At 33.3% G+C, this 18,833-nt stretch overlaps 1 protein-coding gene across 1 annotated transcript; it reads left to right on the top strand.

The window, feature by feature from the left end:
• The first annotated feature begins 11,680 nt into the window (after nt 1–11,680).
• On the top strand, nt 11,681–18,552 carry LOC141717444 (chaperone protein ClpD, chloroplastic). Its single transcript, XM_074519508.1, has 12 exons — nt 11,681–12,579; nt 13,366–13,526; nt 13,628–13,857; nt 13,991–14,099; nt 14,179–14,309; nt 14,892–14,993; nt 15,669–15,950; nt 16,457–16,557; nt 16,638–16,929; nt 17,227–17,460; nt 17,611–17,847; nt 18,104–18,552. The coding sequence occupies exons 1-12, from the start codon at nt 11,894–11,896 to the stop codon at nt 18,413–18,415; spliced, it is 2,877 nt and encodes a 958-aa protein (XP_074375609.1). The 5' UTR covers nt 11,681–11,893; the 3' UTR covers nt 18,416–18,552.
• The last annotated feature ends 281 nt before the right edge of the window (nt 18,553–18,833 follow it).

Below are 18,833 nucleotides of genomic sequence, written 5' to 3'. Positions count from 1 at the left end.
CTTAACTTATTTTGATTTTTCACTTTTTTATTAATTTTAGTTTTTAAATATATGTTTTTAAATGTTAATTTAATTTAAAAGTCATTAATTTAAGATAATAATATATAAAAATTATTTATTTTAGTTCATTTAAGTTAAAAAAAATTGACTTATAAGTAAAATTAACCAAATACTTACATAACTTATAAGTATTATTCTACTTGCCACTTTTAAGTCATTTATTAATTTTAAGTAATAAGTTACTTATTTTAAAATTTCCCCAACGGGCACTATATATCTCTCCATCCATTTGTATTCCGTTGAATATTCGATTTTTTTGAGAAAAAAATATTCTAATTTGGACAGAGAAACCATAAAAGTTAAAGCCTCTTTGTGCAGGGGTTTATAAGTTATTTATACCTTATAAATCATAATTACTTATTTTGTAATGTTTGCTGACATGAATAATAAGTTAAATTTATAATTTATAATATGATAAATTTAATGTTAATAACGACATATTTTTTATCAAGTTATTTTGAATTTTCGCCTTTTTGTTAAATTTAGTTTTAAATATGTGTTTAAAAATATTTTTCTTAATTCAAAATTCATGAATTAAGATCGTTACATTTATTTATTTATTTTGATAAATTAAGTAAAAAAATTCTGACTTTTATTCAAATAATTTTATAACTTATACATAATTATTTACTTATTATTTATAAATCACTTATACATTTTAAATTATGAGTAATTATTTAAAAATTTCTTAAACCGACAATATTAGGTATTTCAAAATATTTCCTAATTTTTTCCCAAGGATGATATTTAACCTGCAGACTTATATGTATGCATGTATTATTATTATTATTATTATTATTATTAAAAATGATCACATGCATAAATATAGAATTTATTAATTTGAAAAAATTTGGAAATTTTTTGTGGTCTCTAACTCTCTAAACTCTAGCCTTTTATAATAGAAATAATTATTATAATAACAAAAGGTTTAAGAATTACTAAATCTTCACGAACAATAAATTGATCAGTCAAAGTTGGTACTTCATCAATTGTCTTCAAACTTCCAAGTGTCACGATTATTCTCACTAATGGGCTATTTGGCTAGTTTAGCAGCTAAAACGTGTTTAACGTCTAATTTCAATTTTCCGTTTTCTTCATTTTCTTTCTCTGACGTACTACAGTCTTCTCAACATCCATTTTAGGATCTAATATGTTTCATGGATAGTTTTACAAAGAAAATAATTTAATTCCAAATACATTTCAAATAATAAAAAAAAGAGAAATTATCAAAAATACTTACTTTTCTAAGTTTTTTTTTGCGATTTTACTGTTTTCTGATTTTTTTGCAAAAATACGAAATCAAACAAAATCAAACAGATATGCAACAAGTTGAATCGAGTTTTTTGTTGTTGCATTTGAGCTTGCATGATGTTGCGTGTAGTTGTAGAAACTCGTCAAATGTTACATGCAATTGATTCTAGTTGCAAAAAATCGTATTTTGCAAAAGAAAAACTGAAAAATAGTATTTTTGCAAATAAAAAAGTATTTTGCAATTTTTTTCAAAAAAATTAACAATATTTTTGCAAAAATATTTTTAGACTTGGATATTTCAAAAAACCCCTGAAAAATTAGAAACAGAAAAAAGGACTCGCATGCAGCACGCATGAAATGTGACGGCAATCTGTTTACGTAATGCATACTCCTTCCGTCCCCCCAATTCTTTACACTTTCATTTTTGGGGTGTCCTACCCAATTGTTTACATTACCCAAAATAGTAAAAATTATATATTGTAAAATGTCTACACATTATTATTTTATTATTTATACCTCACCTAATTGTACTTATCTAATTGACCTAATCAATCTTATTACACTAATTAATTATCTTATATGCGATCTACTTTACTCTATCTCCTCTAAACACTTTCATATTCACCCTAACTTTATTCTCTCTCATCTCAAGTCTCATCTTCCTCGATTACTGGATCCCCCCTTCTACATGAAAGTTTTATTGAAGTCACAAATTATCAACGATTAAGCATGACTTTTATTTTGATTCTGAAATAAAACCTTTGCTGGTTTTATCATAAGTTGCAGGTATTAGCATCTTTTAACAAAAGATTACATATATAAACATCCTTATCGTAGTTATACAACAAATTAAGATAACAAAAGATTTTGAAATCGCTACTTAAAACATTCTCGCTTGTTCTTCTATTGCTTCTTCGCCTGTTCCACTTAAAATTCGAAGCACCAAGTCTCTGGGGATGGTAATATGACTAGGAAGTTGACCTAAATTTGTCTTGTTAGGCCTTGCATTGTCTTGTTGAATGATTATATGCTTGTTGAAATCAGTAGGCCATTTAGATTTAATAGCGGGGATGATTGTTTCAATCAAACATTGCTTAATCACAATCTTATTCATGTTTTCAATTGACTTAACTTCCATAACACATTTTGGTCCATTTTTACTTGACCTAGTTGTTGGTTGTTCTATAGTAAAAGGAAATATGTCTATCTTGCCATCAAATACACATACCCCATCTTAGTATACTGAGGCCTAGCTACTGCACTCATAAACATAAGTTTAGTTATGAATCATTTTGACTTGCATGTTCGATGTGGTTCTGATTCGCCCGACAGGTAGTATTTCTGAGTTTGTCTTGTCATGTGGAAACATTTCTCGTCTATGTGGAGAATAAGAAACATTCCCACATATGTGGAATTTGTGTGAATGGTTGAATTTTCAATATGCTTCAATACAAATTTAACTCTAGCTTCTATATTAGAAGGAGTTAAAAATGGTTTGAAGGTATTTGAATGTGGTATAATGTTTCCTTTTTGAACAAGTTTGTGTACTGTGGATTTACTTGCATTTAATTATTGTGCTAATGTTGCCCAAATTAGAAGAGGAAAATAGGAGAGGATGAGATGCTCAAGGGAAGTGGAAGAGGCGGCGGCGGTGATGGTGGAAGAGGCGGCGGCGGCCGTGGTGGTGGAAGAGGCGGCGGTTATAGCGGCGGCGGCGGTTATGGCGGTGGAGGACGAGGAGGTGGACGAAATGGAGGACGCGGTGGTGGCGGAGGAGTAGGGGGTTATCAGTGTGGTGAGTTTGGGTTCTGTTTCGTATTTGAAAAAACAGATTGGATAATTTTATAGATTGGTTGAGAATGAGTCGAATTCGGGAAGAAAATTCGGGTTCCGAGTTCGCCAAAATTTCACCGGCTGGCGGTGACGGCCAGTTGCTGCCATGAAAGCTGGTGAGTGGTTGGGTGGGGATGAGGAAGATGGGGGGCAAGATAGTCTATTGTTAATTGATTTAATTAAATTGATTTGATAGTTAATCAACCAATTATTTGATTTGACAGATAATTTTAATGAGTGTCTTGATTAGTGCCTTGATTGAAGGCTTTTATGTGTATATTTTATTTTGACCTTTTAGAGGAAATAATGTATCAATTTATTTGGGTTGTTTTGGCCTTTTAGAGGAAATAACGTGTCAATTTATTTGGGCTGTCTTGGCTTTTTATAGGAAATTGTGTGTCAATTTATTGGGCTTGTTTGTGTCTAACTAAATTGTTCTTTGGTTAGATTTTATGTATTATACGTATATTTATTTTATAATAAATTTTATAATCTTATATAATACCCTCTTTAATTATTTTTAATATTTGTCTTTGTCTCATTTATCTTTGGGTGATATTTTAGTGGCAATATATTTGGCCATTTTAGAGGATATTAAGTGTTAATTATTTTGACTTATTTGTGTTTAACTGAAGGAATTACCTTTGGTTGAATTTTTACATAAATGTTAATATTTCTACCTTTCATATAATTATGTTATTAAATTGAATTTTGGCATTAATTGAATCTATATCTCTGACCGAAAATATTTAAGTGATTAAATTCTTTTATTATTTTATTCAGGTGTGGTATTTGAATAGGATGCTTGATGGATTAGATTCGAAAGTTGAGGATTTGGATTAATGTAGAAGTAGTCCACTCGAGCATATACTTCAGGTGGGTATCTCAATAGGAAGGTAGATGTACGAGTTACGAAAATCTAAATGTTGGATCTCTCAACAAGCAGTCTACTGGAGCAAAGATTTCAGATAAGTAATCGTATTTCATTTTATTTTATTTTTGGATGTTCTCTCTTCAGACCTTAAGGCGTTATTGTCTAAGCTTCCGAGGCCATCATTCATGACCTTCGGTTAGATGATAAACTTTATTATGTGAAGAAAACTCCTTTTTTTCTCTTTTGTATCTCGGTACAATCTATATTCGAGATTATATATCTCACCGACAAAAAAAAATTATTGTGCTAATGTTCTAATATTGCATATGAGATGAAGAGGAACATGCCTTTCCTTTTCCTAGTCTAAAACATATCTTTTATGTCCACCCTTGTACTTTCTGTCCACGTTAGGAAGCTTACCTTCTTTAATTGCTTTATGGACAACTTTCCAAATTTTAGATATTATTGTTCTACTCACACCATGATCAAAGCTGAGTTTATTGAGTGCTCCACGTTTGAGTTTGTTGTTGCAGTAGTTTACTGATAATAAATGAGCAATTTGTTTCTTCTCTGAATTTTTTAATCTCCTTTGCTTTGCTGGGACATTTAAATCTGGAAGTACAAAATCAGATGTCATGTCTACTTTCTATTAAGCTGAAGAACACCACTGATAGAGATTTTCTAAAGTAAAATTTTATAAAGTGTATTTATAGACTAGACATTTTTGTACAAGGGGTTATGTAATTAGCTGTATATTGCTTTATGTATATAAAGTAGAGGCAATTTTATGTAATCAAATTTTTAGCATGGAGGGTGTTAGCAGCGGACTTTCCCCCAATATGTTAATAAATGTACTTTTATCTTTACTTCATGTAGTTTATCATTAGCAAGCCTTTTTTTATTTTGTGCATTGGTCTCTGTGCCCATCCCATTTGATAACAAATGGGAGGGACATAGCGAGTATTATTTAAATATCTTCTCTGCGAGTAACAAGGGCAAAAAATTAGGAATTGAATCTCATATTGCCTTTTTAATCAAATCGTTTAACATTGATTGGTTATTTTTTTATGATAATCATGTGTCCGTACTTTTCATATCCATTTCCTGAATTCACAACAAAAAGTAAGCGATGTTATTTTGTTGATCGATTCGATTAAGGTTTTAACGACAAATTGGTCGAACGAAAAGCGCTTAACTCATCTAATGAACAAAAAATTCACGGTATAGATAAGTGCAATGAGAAGAAAATAATGGGTCAAGGTATTATCTCGATTTACAAATAATATAACCAAATTTTTATGTTAAAATTTTACGTACTTTTTCGTATCATTATATATCATTTTTTATCTAGAACATACATTTCTGTACACACAAATAAGCCCAGAGTTTTTTTGGAAACAATCTTTTTATTCTTTTAAACGAGAGTAAAATTGCGTATGTTACCCTCCCCAAATACTGTTTCATGCAATATTACTGGATACGATTGATTAATTGATCGAATATTATTTAGATATTGTCTGTGGTATATACTGAATAAAAAACGGGTGGTTGTGTTCGTTGGTAAAGCACAATCACTAAAACTCATAGTCTTTTCGAAATAGATATAGAGCATGCAACATTTAAAAAATGGTTGGGAAGTACTTGGAACCAGTTGCGGGGAGTTGTGCGAAGAAATCAGCAAAATCAGAAGGAAGGAGTGGAATTTTCCAGAAGGTGTGCAGGCGCCCGCCGGGAGACTGCAGGCGACCGCCTGGAGAGCAGGCGCCCGCGTGGGATTGGAGGCGGCCGCCTGGGGTCGGAATGTCAGATTCTGGATTTTCTAATTTGAGTTCTATTGGGCTTCTGCAACCGCTGTTTCTTGTTGACTCTTATATAAGTAATCTTGGGAGACATTTTCAAAAACAACAAGTAACAAGCAAAGAGCAAGTAATAAGGAGAGAAGATCAAGAAGACCGTTTTAGCACACAACAACGAAGAAGAGGAAGCATACGTTTATCTTGTGATTCTTTAGTTTGTTGTAACAGTGGATGCTAGTTTTCTTTAATCTTTGAACCTTAATACTCTTGTGACGTACTCTGTTTTTATTAGGTACTTTTGTTAGTTTATATTGTTGTGTTATTATCATGTTTTCATATGAACTCATGGTGACGATGAGTTCTATCATGGGCTAATCGTGATCATGGGATCGTAGCGGATTTACTATGGATTTCTTTAGTTAATTATTTAATACCTTGGTATGTGATGATTGTATGATATCTAGCATAGGTTGTACTTATCCGTCTTATGTGCGTCGCGAATATATAAGATAGCTTGTTAATCTCTTGTGAAGCGACAATGAATCTTGAGATTTAGAACTTGCCATGCTAGCATATGTTCATGTATTGTATGCATGATTAGTGGGTAACTCTAACCGTTTTACTTGCCCTGTGTAATCATAATGAATAACTTGCGCTTAAATCGTTATGTTGTCAAATTCTGTAGACATATAGGGTCTCAACATAATTGATGCCTATTCAACTTCTATCTTAATTGTGGATGCTTGATAGAATGGTACTTGTACAACGAAAGTTGGCTTTTATCAGTTTCGTGTTGTTCGATTAATATCATCATCGTTACATGCTAAGGGTAATAACAATGACTATTGAATAAAGTAGTAATGAAGTTATGATCTCATGTGTGTTTAATATTGTTAATTCAAGTGTTAATTTAAGTGTTTAATTCTCATAGTTAATAATTAGTTAATCAACCTTAAGTGTTATTGTCTTGACATTGAAGAGTAATCATATATTGGTGAGTAAGTGTTAATTAAATATAATTAATCAGAATCTCTGTGGGAACGAACTAGAAATCATTCTATATTACTTGCGAACGCGAATATTTGCGTGAATTATTAGTGCATGTTTTGTGCCTAACACCCTTTCTTTTATACTTTATCATGGTATCAAGAGTCATGATTCAATCTGATATAGGTTGATGATGAGTTATATCGGGTTGGGTTCCACGCGTTGGGTTTAAAACATGTGTTATGATTATTGTTTATTCTTCAAATTGGTTATTTTTTTCTTTTTCTTGGATATTTAGAGTTTTAATCATTATTATTGTTTTTTTCTTCGATTTGGTTGGATTTCTTAGGGGTACTTGATTTTGGTTGAAGTTTTTTTTCTACTGATTTTGGTTGGGACTCTCATACAAGTTTTCTGGTGATTTTGGTTGGAACTCTAATATAATATTTCTGCTGGTTGCGGTTGGTACTCTAATACACACTTTCGGCCTCGCTTTGATGATATTGGCTCCTTGACGATATTGTTTTTTTCTTTTTTTTTCCCCTCTCATCTTCCTTTTTTTTTCTCGTGTTGATGATGGGGGTAGTCCCAGGCACATATGTATAATTCTCCGCCTTTTATTTTATTTTATATGGTGCTCTAGGCACATTGGCCTTTCGCGGAATTGGTGTAGGTTATTTGGTGTTCTAGGCACATTGGCTTAGTTTATTTGGTGCTCCATTAGCCCTTGGAGGGATTGATTTAGTTTATTTGGTGCTCTAGGCACATTGGCCCTTTGAGGGATTGGTTTAGTTTATTTGGTTCTCTAGGCACATTAGTCTTTCACGGGGATTGGTTTGGTTTATTTGGTGCTCTAGGCACATTGGTTTAGTTTATCCGGTGCTTTAGGCACACTGGCCTTTCGGGGAATTTGATTAAATTTGGATACAATTTGAATTGGGATACAGTTTTTATTTGGTTGAGGATTTGATACAATTTGTTAACTTGGAGTTTGTATTGGGTTGAAGTTTGATTTAGAATTGGATTCAGTTTCGCATGCAGTTTTGGTATTGTTTTCGATGGTTGCGGATTTGTTACTTTGGTGATTTGATTGCTTTATTTTCTCTTGGGTTACTGCGTCTTTGGACGATTTCTCGTTTGTTTTTGCGTTTTTGGATTCGTTTGAAAGTTTTTGGTTTGTTTGAATTCGTAACTCTGTTGTTGGATGCTCTTGAATCTGGTGTTGCAACTTTGGATTTGTTTGGTTATGTGGCTCCGTCTCTTGTTGGCAAACTCCCGATTCAACAACGTGAGTTTGAGGGGGATGTTAACATATATAATAACATTATATTATTGGATAGTTTCATTATTATAATAGTTTTCTTGTTAGCTTATTTTCCTTTATTATGTATGGTTGTTGGTTATATAAACTCCTTTTTTATTGTAATCAACAATAAGTCATATTATAATAAAACCCTGCTTTTATCCCTTCCCTTTATACTTTATCAAAATCAAATTATACAATTTTTCATTATTTGAAATTTTGAAAATATATAAAAGTGCCCAATAAAATTTAAAACCATAAAAATGTCTTACCAAAATTTGTTCGGTGTCCCCTGAAAAAGTAATTCTGGATCCATCCTTATATCCTCTGTACCTGCTTTTCTCTCATGTTCTCTCTTTTGTTGCATCAGGGACTCACCCTGGCTCCCCACCCGCACACCCTCACCTTCATCTACTAAGGTGGGACTCCTCTCACTCCCTTTTACCAATCCTGAAGAAATGGATTGCAGATTTTCAATCATTTTCTCTCCTTTTGCCTGGGAGCAACCCAGCCACTCACTCAAGACGCTCTGCTCTCTCAATCTTAAGAGTGACTGTACAACGACTAAATCTTCTGCACTTGAAATAATTGAAGTTTGAAGTTGTGCAGAGATACTCGACGGATGAGTGATATCCATCGAGTAAGTGGTTTTGCTATCCGACGGATAACTGCTGTTAGGCTTATCCGTCGGGATACAATCACTACTCGATGGATGAGCAATATCCGTCGAGAGAGTAGAAATGAATGAGTTAGGAAGAGAAACTATTGTTGACTCTGTGCTGATTGAAGAAATTTTAGGCACAGATGACACAACAGTTTCTGAAAGAATTGGCAAGTGAGCCAACAAATCATCTAAAAGATGATGCTCACTTTCACTGGATTTTAGCTTCCCCAACAGAGTTAAAGAAGGGGAATCAGGAATTGATGTGTTTATCATATCCACATCCAGAGAATTTGTTAGTGAGTATGGTGTTTGAGGTGCTTCTATAACTAGAGAATTTGTTATTGCTTCCATAAAGTGTCTTTAGCTTAGATCTCAAATAAGTAAAGGCAATATAATATAAATTTATAATTTTGCATTTCACATTTGTTTTTATTTGCTAAAATTTCATTATAAATTTCATTTCACGTGATTTTACTTATTTAGTTTGATGTAACCATCTAAAAGGATGTTTGCCTGTTGAGATACTTACGATTCACATGAGATGATGGATTTCAAATGAAAAAATTTGAGTTGTTATTTCAAATTTTAATATTTTTATTAATATTTAAATGTTTCGGATTTTAAATAAAATTCAATTTCAAAATTTTAAATATATTATTTGATTAAATTCAAATTTTTTTAATAAAATCCAGGTTCTGAAACTGGATATGACAGAACCACAAATGGATGTTCTCTTCTTCTTCTTCTTCTTATTATTATTATTATTATTATTATTATTATTATTATTATTATTATTATTATGAAATTTATCAAAAGTATTAAATTATTTTTATAAAAATTACTTATGAGGTTGCAAAATATGTTAGCAACTCGAAACCAGTTGAGGTTGCACAATTACAATGGTTGCAAGTAAAGTTACACCGTTCTTTTTTTGCAAAAAAATTGCAGCTTGAGTATTTTTCAAATAAATAACTATTTAATTTTTTTACTAAATTCTTTCATCAATATTATGACAAGTAGATTTAAAATAAATTTCTACTAATTCGTTCTAGAACGAATATTACCATATTACGTGCCACCTAACAATTGAGTCTAAAAATATATAATACTCTCTCGAATGGATATAATTTCTGTTATTTAATATTTGTACCAAAAATAGGAAATTTATAGTAGTAGATAAATATCTACTTCAGAAATATAAAAGGTCTTAAGTACTTTTGAAAATTGTAATTGCTAGGCCATAAAATATCAAGGCCCAGTTTTAGACAAGAATTAGGAGGCCCAAATTCTCACAAAAACAACTCAGGGAGCGAGGAAAGGAGTGTGGCCCAAATTCTGGTAAAAGACCGAGGAAGCCCAAATAAGTATCTATCCATGATAATTTTGTGTACTAAAATTTTCAATTAAGCCCTAAACTTTATTTAATCATTTAAACCGAATTGAAACGTTAATCAAATGAAAATAATAAAAATGATTTTTTTTTATAAAGATAACACTGAAAAGTATTTTTTATCCGGAATCCGGATGGGTTATTGTAGTGAAAAATTATAAAATTCTATACATTATATTAAGACAAAACTGCGTATGAGGTTGTACTGCAAATTACCTGAGTTTATGACATTTTATAGTATAATATTTTAAGGAAAATCTGTAAATATAAACACAACCCTGTATATAAAAAATTACCACTATGCTACACTTGTTTTTTTAACCCCAGACATGTCTGCTAAGGTCATCCTGAGGGCCAACAATCTCTTATATTAATTGAATTAAAGGAAATTTTGTCTATATTTTTAGGAAACACAAAAATAGGTAAGATATATGCTAAGATATATGTTAACACCTTCCAAAATAAAATTTAAATAAATACAATTTAGTTAAAAAAGTTAAATCATGTATCCAATATAACTATAAACTCTATGAATTATTATCCAACTTAATTTTTAATCGCACTCAACTTCTTTTTTATCTCTTTTGCAGGGAAACTTAAGATTTTACCTATCTAAATTTTGAATGATTCGATAATATAATACAAACAAAATAATACCTAAATATTTTAAATTCATTACTCTCAATAATAAATAAATATTGTATTTTATAAAATAATAATATTATAAATATATAATTAATCCGTATAGCAAGTATATAAGTAAGCAAGTATAGGAACGTAAATATCGTTGTTTAAGGGCGGTAAAGGGCAGAGTAGATGCCACATGGTATGGGAAAGCAAGCAAGGCATTCGTGTTTGGTGGACTAGCAATCTTACTAATTCCGTGTTTCTGTTCTACTTCGTGTGTATGCTCTCGCAGGTATCTGTCACTTCCAGATCCTTTGTCTGTCATAAAAGTGTACTACTATTATTCAACTATTAACAATTTAACATCACAAAAAGAGGGCATCCGTCATAATATTCGATCCAAGGTATCTAATTTTAATTACTTTTCATTTCTGTATAACATTATTCAAATCCCTAAACCGATTCTGTTAAGTCAACAGAAAACCTGAATTCCTTCATAAACCGAGTCGATATCAGGTAATCGGTTCGTCCAAAATCTTAAACCGGTATCTTATACTAATCAACTTATTCAAATTTAAGCAAATACCTGATCAGTATCCAGATTTCAAAAATATATACGACGAATCAGTACATCGAATTATGACTCAAATTTTATAAATATAATCAAGTAAAATCAATTTAGAAGTTTTACAATCGAATTTTAACGACCATTCGACTTCTTTACGGAAGTTCGAAATACTCGAATTTTGACTCCACTACAAATTTTTGTAACCTAGCATTAGCAGCCAAAAAGAAGAATATTTTTTTGACAAAAAAAGAAGCATATTTTTGTTGATAACACACACAAACATGCGCAGAAATAGTACTACAAAATACAAATTAAACAACTATTCAGACAGTCGTACCTTCACGCAATAACAAGAAGAAGCTACTTCTAGCTTTGACGTGTAGACTTTCCCTTCTTCATTCCCTCTCATTTCCCCTTAATTCCTTCCCCCCCAATCTCTCTCCCCTGCAATTCATCTCTCTATCTCTCTCTCTCTCTCGAACATATACACCTCTCTCTCTCTCTCCCCCCAACTAAATTTATATATTTTTCTCAATAAAAATGGAAGTTTCATCATCTTCTTACTCACAACCACTCTCTCTCCACAAACATCATTTCCCACCACCACATCACCGCCGTGTCTCCGCCAGATTCAACCACCTCAAATCTCGATCCCCACTTTTTACTTCCCAAAACTACCCTTTTACTACTTCTTGCTCAACTTCAAGTTCTTGCTCATCTTACTTTGGAACGACCTTGAATTATGTATCCATAGGTGTTTATAAGCCCAACCCAGTTCTTAGAAAGAGATCTTTTTCAATCTTGTGTGGGGTTTTTGAGAGATTTACTGAGAGAGCAATCAAAGCTGTGATGTTTTCTCAAAAAGAAGCCAAGTCTTTAGGCCAAAAAATGGTGTTTACGCAGCATCTTTTGTTGGGATTAATCGCGGAGGATCGGTCTGCTTTGGGGTTTTTAGGGTCTGGTGTTACAATTGAGAAAGCTCGAGAAGTTGTTAGGGAAATTTGGAGTGAGGAGATTGATCAGGAGGGTAATGTGAAAGGGGGAAATGAGAAGGGTGGTTTGTCGAGTTCTGCTACGGATGTTCCCTTTTCTGTGAGCACCAAGAGGGTGTTTGAGGCTGCAGTGGAGTATTCGAAGAATATGGGGTATCATTTTATTGCTCCGGAGCATATTGCTATTGGATTGTTTACGGTTGATGATGGTAATGCTGGCCGTGTACTAAAGAGGTACATTCTGTTTGAGCATTTAAATTTTGATCATGATATGTATAAGGCATTTGTATTTGTTGTTGAAATAATTTTATGGTTTAGTTATTGATTATGCCTATATTAAATTGTTGTGTTAGCTGCAATCTTTGAATTTGAATGACATTCTAATGCTTTAGAAAACTAGTGCGGTTGATGCTTTTGAGAATATTGAAGAATGTGTAAAGAATCAGCAGTGTTCTCACAACTTGACTGCTATGCCCTCTATTTCTGAATAATCGGATTCAGTACCGTAAGAGTCGACCGTAAACTATCTAATATATTTGCAGCGGATCAGATGAAGTCAAAGTTTATCCTTGAGATTTTTGTTGCTTTAAGTCGGATGATGTTGGCAAATGGCAAGTTATTGTAGTGATCTTATTTCACACATGAATTATGCATGAAAAACATAATAGGTATCTTCTGTAGTGAAATGTAGAAAGCATGAGTTTTAATTATATAAAATTTGTACAGTTGTTAAAATGAGTACGACGATTGAAAAACTAAGTTAAAAATTCTTTCATTTAATATTATGCAGAATCAGTGCTCCATGTCTAATTGAAATTTTGCACATACTTTTAATATCTACTTCAAAATACAAAGCCCTTCGCCTAGATTTCCCAGCATTCCACATAGAGGGGGCATAGTTTATGACAAATTTATTGATATTTGATAGTCTGTTGCAGCCATTTTATAACTTTTTCTTTTTGAATTTTCATCCAATTATTTTTTTTGCCCATTAATGGAGATAGGTAATTGTAATTTCAGATTAGGGATAAACGCAAATGATTTGGCAACAGTGGCCGTTTCTAGATTGCAAGGAGAGCTTGCAAAAGATGGTAGAGACCCACCCACTTCATCTAAACGAATGCGCGAGAAATTAGTTCCCGGAAAGGTCACTATTGACAGATCATCTGAAAAGGCTAAAGGTAAAGATAATGACCCTATCATGCTCTTTTTCTTTTGTCTTGGGTTTATGCAGTTACAAGGCTATAGAAAAGAGTATAAAGTTGCTGCCTTTTTGTGCTAGATAAAAGTGCTTTGGCCCAATTCTGTGTTGATCTTACTGCTCGTGCTAGTGATGGACTCATTGATCCGGTGATTGGTCGGGAAACTGAAATTCAGAGAATCATTCAAATCCTTTGCCGAAAAACCAAATGCAACCCCATTCTTCTTGGTGAAGCTGGGGTCGGAAAAACTGCTATTGCTGAAGGGCTGGCAATAAATATTTTGGAGGGAAATGTTCCTGAATTTCTCTTGGTGAGTTTTGTCATTATTTAATATTTATAATATATGCGATATCTTAAATTTAACTTGTCCATAGGATCTATGGCTTACCTTATTACAGCTTGTTTAATAAATTAACTTCCTCTTCTTTTCTTTTTCTGCGCAGACAAAGAGAATTTTGTCATTAGATATAGGTCTACTAATCTCAGGAGCAAAAGAGAGAGGAGAGCTAGAGGGACGTGTTACTACATTGATCAAGGAAATAAAAGAGTCAGGTGAATACAGTTTTGCAATTTTTTCTATTAGACCAGGCTTCTCTAGATCATGGCTCAGCTTTTTGTGACAACATTGCAGGCAAAGTTGTTCTTTTTATAGATGAAGTACACACACTAATCGGATCAGGAACAGTTGGTAGAGGAAACAAAGGGTCTGGTCTTGACATCGGCAATCTATTGAAACCATCACTTGGAAGAGGTGAAATACAGGTGATGATCTCCCTATCAATAATGACATTCTTGATTCTTCTGTGCAGAAGAGATAGCTTAAAAAATACACATTGTTGTTTGAAGAGATCACACTGAATTGCGTGACAAAGATAATCAATATTTAACACTAACACGTTTAAGTTTTTGACAGTCATTCTTGACTCCCCTAATAATTAACCGCATTGGAAACGGTTATATAGCCAATGGAACCTGCTACATCTGCTCTAAATTTTATTACTTTAGTGACAACATAGAATCTTGAACGGTGTTTAAATGATAAAATTAAATGATGTTTCCTTTAGATCGTCTTTATCTGTCATACGATTGAAACAAGTCGGTTAATTCCATGATAGGCGTCGAGGGCCACTTTTGTGTTAAAATTCTAGCGTTTTGTTGCTCTGATAGTGATAGAAACTGTCTCAGAAATATCGAAATGAACAGTTCATTTTAGGAAATAAGGTTTAGTCAATTATTTCTCAAATCCCCAACTTGGTCTCGGTACTAATTATAGTATCAGTACGATGCAATTATTGAGTGAATGTTCGATCTTTCATCATAGACTAAGAATTTAATTTGTTTCAGTGCATTGCATCTACAACTATGGATGAATACAGGATGCATTTTGAGAAGGATACTGCCTTAGCACGACGATTCCAGCCAGTGCTGATCAATGAACCAAGCCAGGTATATTGTTTAGACATGATACTTTTAGTCAATGCTGATTAATGAATAAAGCTAGGGGGAATACATCAGTATCTGAATGTACTATTTCTATGTTTTATCTTTTATGTAATCTCTCTATATTGGAGAAATAAACAAGTTTACTGCCTACAAAGCTCTCAGTACTGACTAGCAATGGTAACTCAAACCTACAAAATGTACATTCCCAGCCCAAAGTAGGAAACATGTGTAATATGTAGCTTTTACTAAATCAAACTTGGAAGTTGGTGTTATAATTAAATGCCTTCTGTATAAAGTAATACAAGTAACTTTATTCTGCTTCAGATAAATTTCATAAATCCTATTTTTAATGAAACCTTATATCTCTGACTTATAAAAAAAAAGTATTCTGGTCTTGGCGAAGAATTTTTCTAATTTGTTGCATGAATTTAAGATTCTCCTTGTCATATCTCTTTAATATTAAGTTCATATTTGTGTAATTATGCCGGGAACAGTAGAAATGATGAACTACAGTGGGAACATGTGATTGGACGTCTTAAATTATATATCTGAAGCTGTTGTTATTAATTAGAGTATTATTTTACGGTCTTGCTATTTAGCTTGATAATAATATCATGAGAACATATTTAAGTTTCTTGTTGTTCCAACTGATATTAAGACACCCCCAAAATTAAATAGGAGGATGCTGTGAGAATTCTCTTGGGCCTGCGTGAAAAGTATGAAGTGCATCACAGATGTAGATATACATTGGAGGCATTAAATGCTGCTGTGCAGCTTTCGGCAAGATATATACCTGATAGGCATCTTCCTGACAAAGCTATTGATCTCATCGATGAGGCAGGAAGCAAATCTCGTATGGAATCGTACAAGAGAAGAAAAGCACAACAAATTCATGTACTTACAAAGTCACCAGATGATTACTGGCAAGAGATCAGAGAAGTTCATGCCATGCACGAAGTGGTAAGAGCATCTTTTTTTTTGCAGAATTTAGTTTGGTTACATGTTGAAATTCTTGTACAGAAGTCAGAGGTTCAAAGTGTTATAATTTAAGGCTCTCTATCCTATGATTGCTAACTCTTAGTTATGCAGGAGGGAAGAATTCATAATGTAAGTGTTACCACCTCCATCCCACAATACTTGTCACTTTGACCTTTTGCACGTATTTATAACTTTTAAGGTGCATAGAATAGGTAGCTAGCTTTTTATAAGCCTTTATTTTAAAAAAGTAAATTTTAGAACTTTTAAGGTGCATCGAATAGGTAGCTAGCTTTTAATAAGCCTTTATTAGAAAAAGTAAATTTTAGAAATAATTTGTCTAGCTATCTTCTGTATGCACCCATTAAATACGTTCGGAAAGTGAAAGCGACAAGCAATGTGGGTATGGAGGGAGTATAATTTGATTAAGATCTCTTGACTATAATGACTTGATAGTAAAATATCCATGGTGACCTCTTTGTATAAAGCAGGTTCTGGAGAGTAAAAGAAATAACTTGGATGATGCATCCAGCATGGAAGATGACACCAAGCTTAACCTGGAGCAGTCCGTAGCTATGGGAACTGATGACGAGTATGCTAGTAGATCACCTATGATTATATATGATGTAATGAGGTCCAAAACTCTAACCTTTAACCCACAAAATTTTCTAGGTCTGTGGTCGGACCTGATGAAATTGCTGCAGTGGCTTCAATGTGGTCTGGGATTCCTGTTCAGCAGCTCAATGCTGATGAGAGACTGCTTCTAGTAGGTCTTGAAGAGCTGCTTCGGAAACGGGTCATTGGTCAAGATGAAGCTGTTGCTGCCATTTCTCGAGCTGTTAAGAGGTCCCGAGTCGGGCTAAAAGATCCTGATAGGCCAATTGCAGCAATGCTTTTCTGTGGTCCAACTGGTGTTGGCAAAACTGAACTGACAAAAGCTTTGGCACAGTGCTATTTTGGCTCTGTAAGGATTTTAACTTCTCATGTACCTACATTTCATCTACTATGTAAAAACACGTCTTCCGCGGCGCTAGCTACCTTTAGTAACTAAGTTCAATATTAATTGAACTTATTTCTGTTCTTAAAGTAAGTTTAATAAATATACGTCATATTGCAAGCCAACAAAAATGGACCATGACCATGGTATTGAGTGGCTTCATCTTTTACTAAAAGTCACATACTTTGATAATGTTATCTTATTAAAAAGCCAGACCATAAAATATATAAATTTACTATTAATCTAATTTTATGATTGTGGCAGGAGGATGCAATGCTAAGGCTCGACATGAGTGAGTATATGGAGAGGCATACAGTGAGCAAGTTGATAGGCTCACCCCCAGGATATGTTGGCTACGGAGAGGGGGGCACTCTTACAGAGGCCATCAGAAGGCGCCCTTTTACAGTTGTATTGCTCGATGAAATAGAAAAAGCGCATCCAGATATATTTAACATTCTTCTCCAATTGTTTGAAGATGGCCACCTTACAGATTCTCAGGTTTGCTTCTTCTGCCACTCATTCCTGACAAAATGTCTTTGGTTATAGATACGAGTAGCACTATAATTAGGTTTACCCCCCCCCCCAAATAACTTGCAAATTGTAATTTTTTGGTTCACGAATCACAAGTTTACAAATCCATTCTGACAGGGTCGGAAGGTATCTTTTAAGAATGCGTTAGTGGTGATGACTTCTAATGTGGGTTCTGCGGCCATTGCAAAAGGTACACAAAACTCTCTAGGTTTCTTTCATGCTGATGATGATGAGTCAGCTTCGTATGCTGGATTGAAAACATTGGTGATGGAAGAACTAAAAAATTACTTCCGCCCCGAGTTACTCAACAGGATAGATGAAGTAGTTGTATTCCGTTCATTGGAAAAAACTCAGGTTTGTCTCTACATTATAGTGATACCCCTTGTAATGAATTATTTTGTTCTTAAAATGCTTTGTCAAACTTCACTACGTCCACTGTTGAATATGTGAAACTAAAATAAGAATTGTATTTGTCCATAATCTGATATAATAACAACAATACAAAAGTTTAAAAGTTGTGAACTTCTAGTGTATCTGAGATTTTCTAGGTTTGTTAAAATTGTAGTTATGAATATCATTGCTGAAGTATATTTTTGTATTAATTTTTCAGCTGCTCGAGATATTGGATATTATGTTGCAAGAGGTGAAGAAAAGGGTCATGTCTCTCGGAATTGATTTAGAGGTGTCTAAAACAACTCTGGATCTAATTTGTGAACAAGGATACGATCGGAGTTATGGTGCACGGCCACTTAGAAGGGCCGTTACTCTTTTAGTCGAGGATCCCTTGAGCGAAGCAATTCTTTCAGAAGATTACAAGCCTGGCGATAAAGCCATAGTAGATCTGGACGATTCAGGAAATCCTGTCGTCACTAACAAATCCAATCAAAACTTACACATATCTGATACAAAATCGTTCTTGTAGGTACATAGGTCATCAAAAAAATGAAAATAATCTAATCTAGTATATAGACCTGATATACCTTGTACAGTTGAGTACATAATGTGCATTGTAGCATTGTAGTCAAATTATAAATGTATAGAGAAAAAAGTTATTCTTTACACAGATTCCCAATCTTCAAGTTTTAGAAGAGAAACTTTTAGCAAATGTGCAAGAAAAATAGGCAATTGAGGAATCACCTGTTCAAGCCTTGCGACCTCTTCAAGCGTTTGAGAATTGACGATGGCAGCCTACACAGACATATACAAATTTAATAAGCTGCAGTTAAACTAAGTAACAGTTAAAGGGTGATGTTTAAAAATACCCATTTTTTGGGTGTAATGATTGAAAATACCCATTTTCAAAATACATGGCTGAAAATACCGTTTTGGTTATGAATTTT

Source organism: Apium graveolens, chromosome 4, assembly GCF_009905375.1.
Source record: "Apium graveolens cultivar Ventura chromosome 4, ASM990537v1, whole genome shotgun sequence".
Classification (NCBI taxonomy): Eukaryota; Viridiplantae; Streptophyta; class Magnoliopsida; order Apiales; family Apiaceae; genus Apium; species Apium graveolens.
Note: the sequence above shows the minus strand (reverse complement) of the source record. Positions and strands in the feature narration are given on the sequence as shown.

Coding starts and splice junctions, on each gene's coding strand:
- LOC141717444 (XM_074519508.1), top strand. CDS start 11,894: ATGGAAGTTTCATCATCTTCTTACTCACAACCACTCTCTCTCCACAAA. Junction 14,100..14,178: donor CAAGGAAATAAAAGAGTCAG/GTGAATACAGTT, acceptor ACAACATTGCAG/GCAAAGTTGTTCTTTTTATA. Junction 17,848..18,103: donor GTTCATTGGAAAAAACTCAG/GTTTGTCTCTAC, acceptor TTAATTTTTCAG/CTGCTCGAGATATTGGATAT.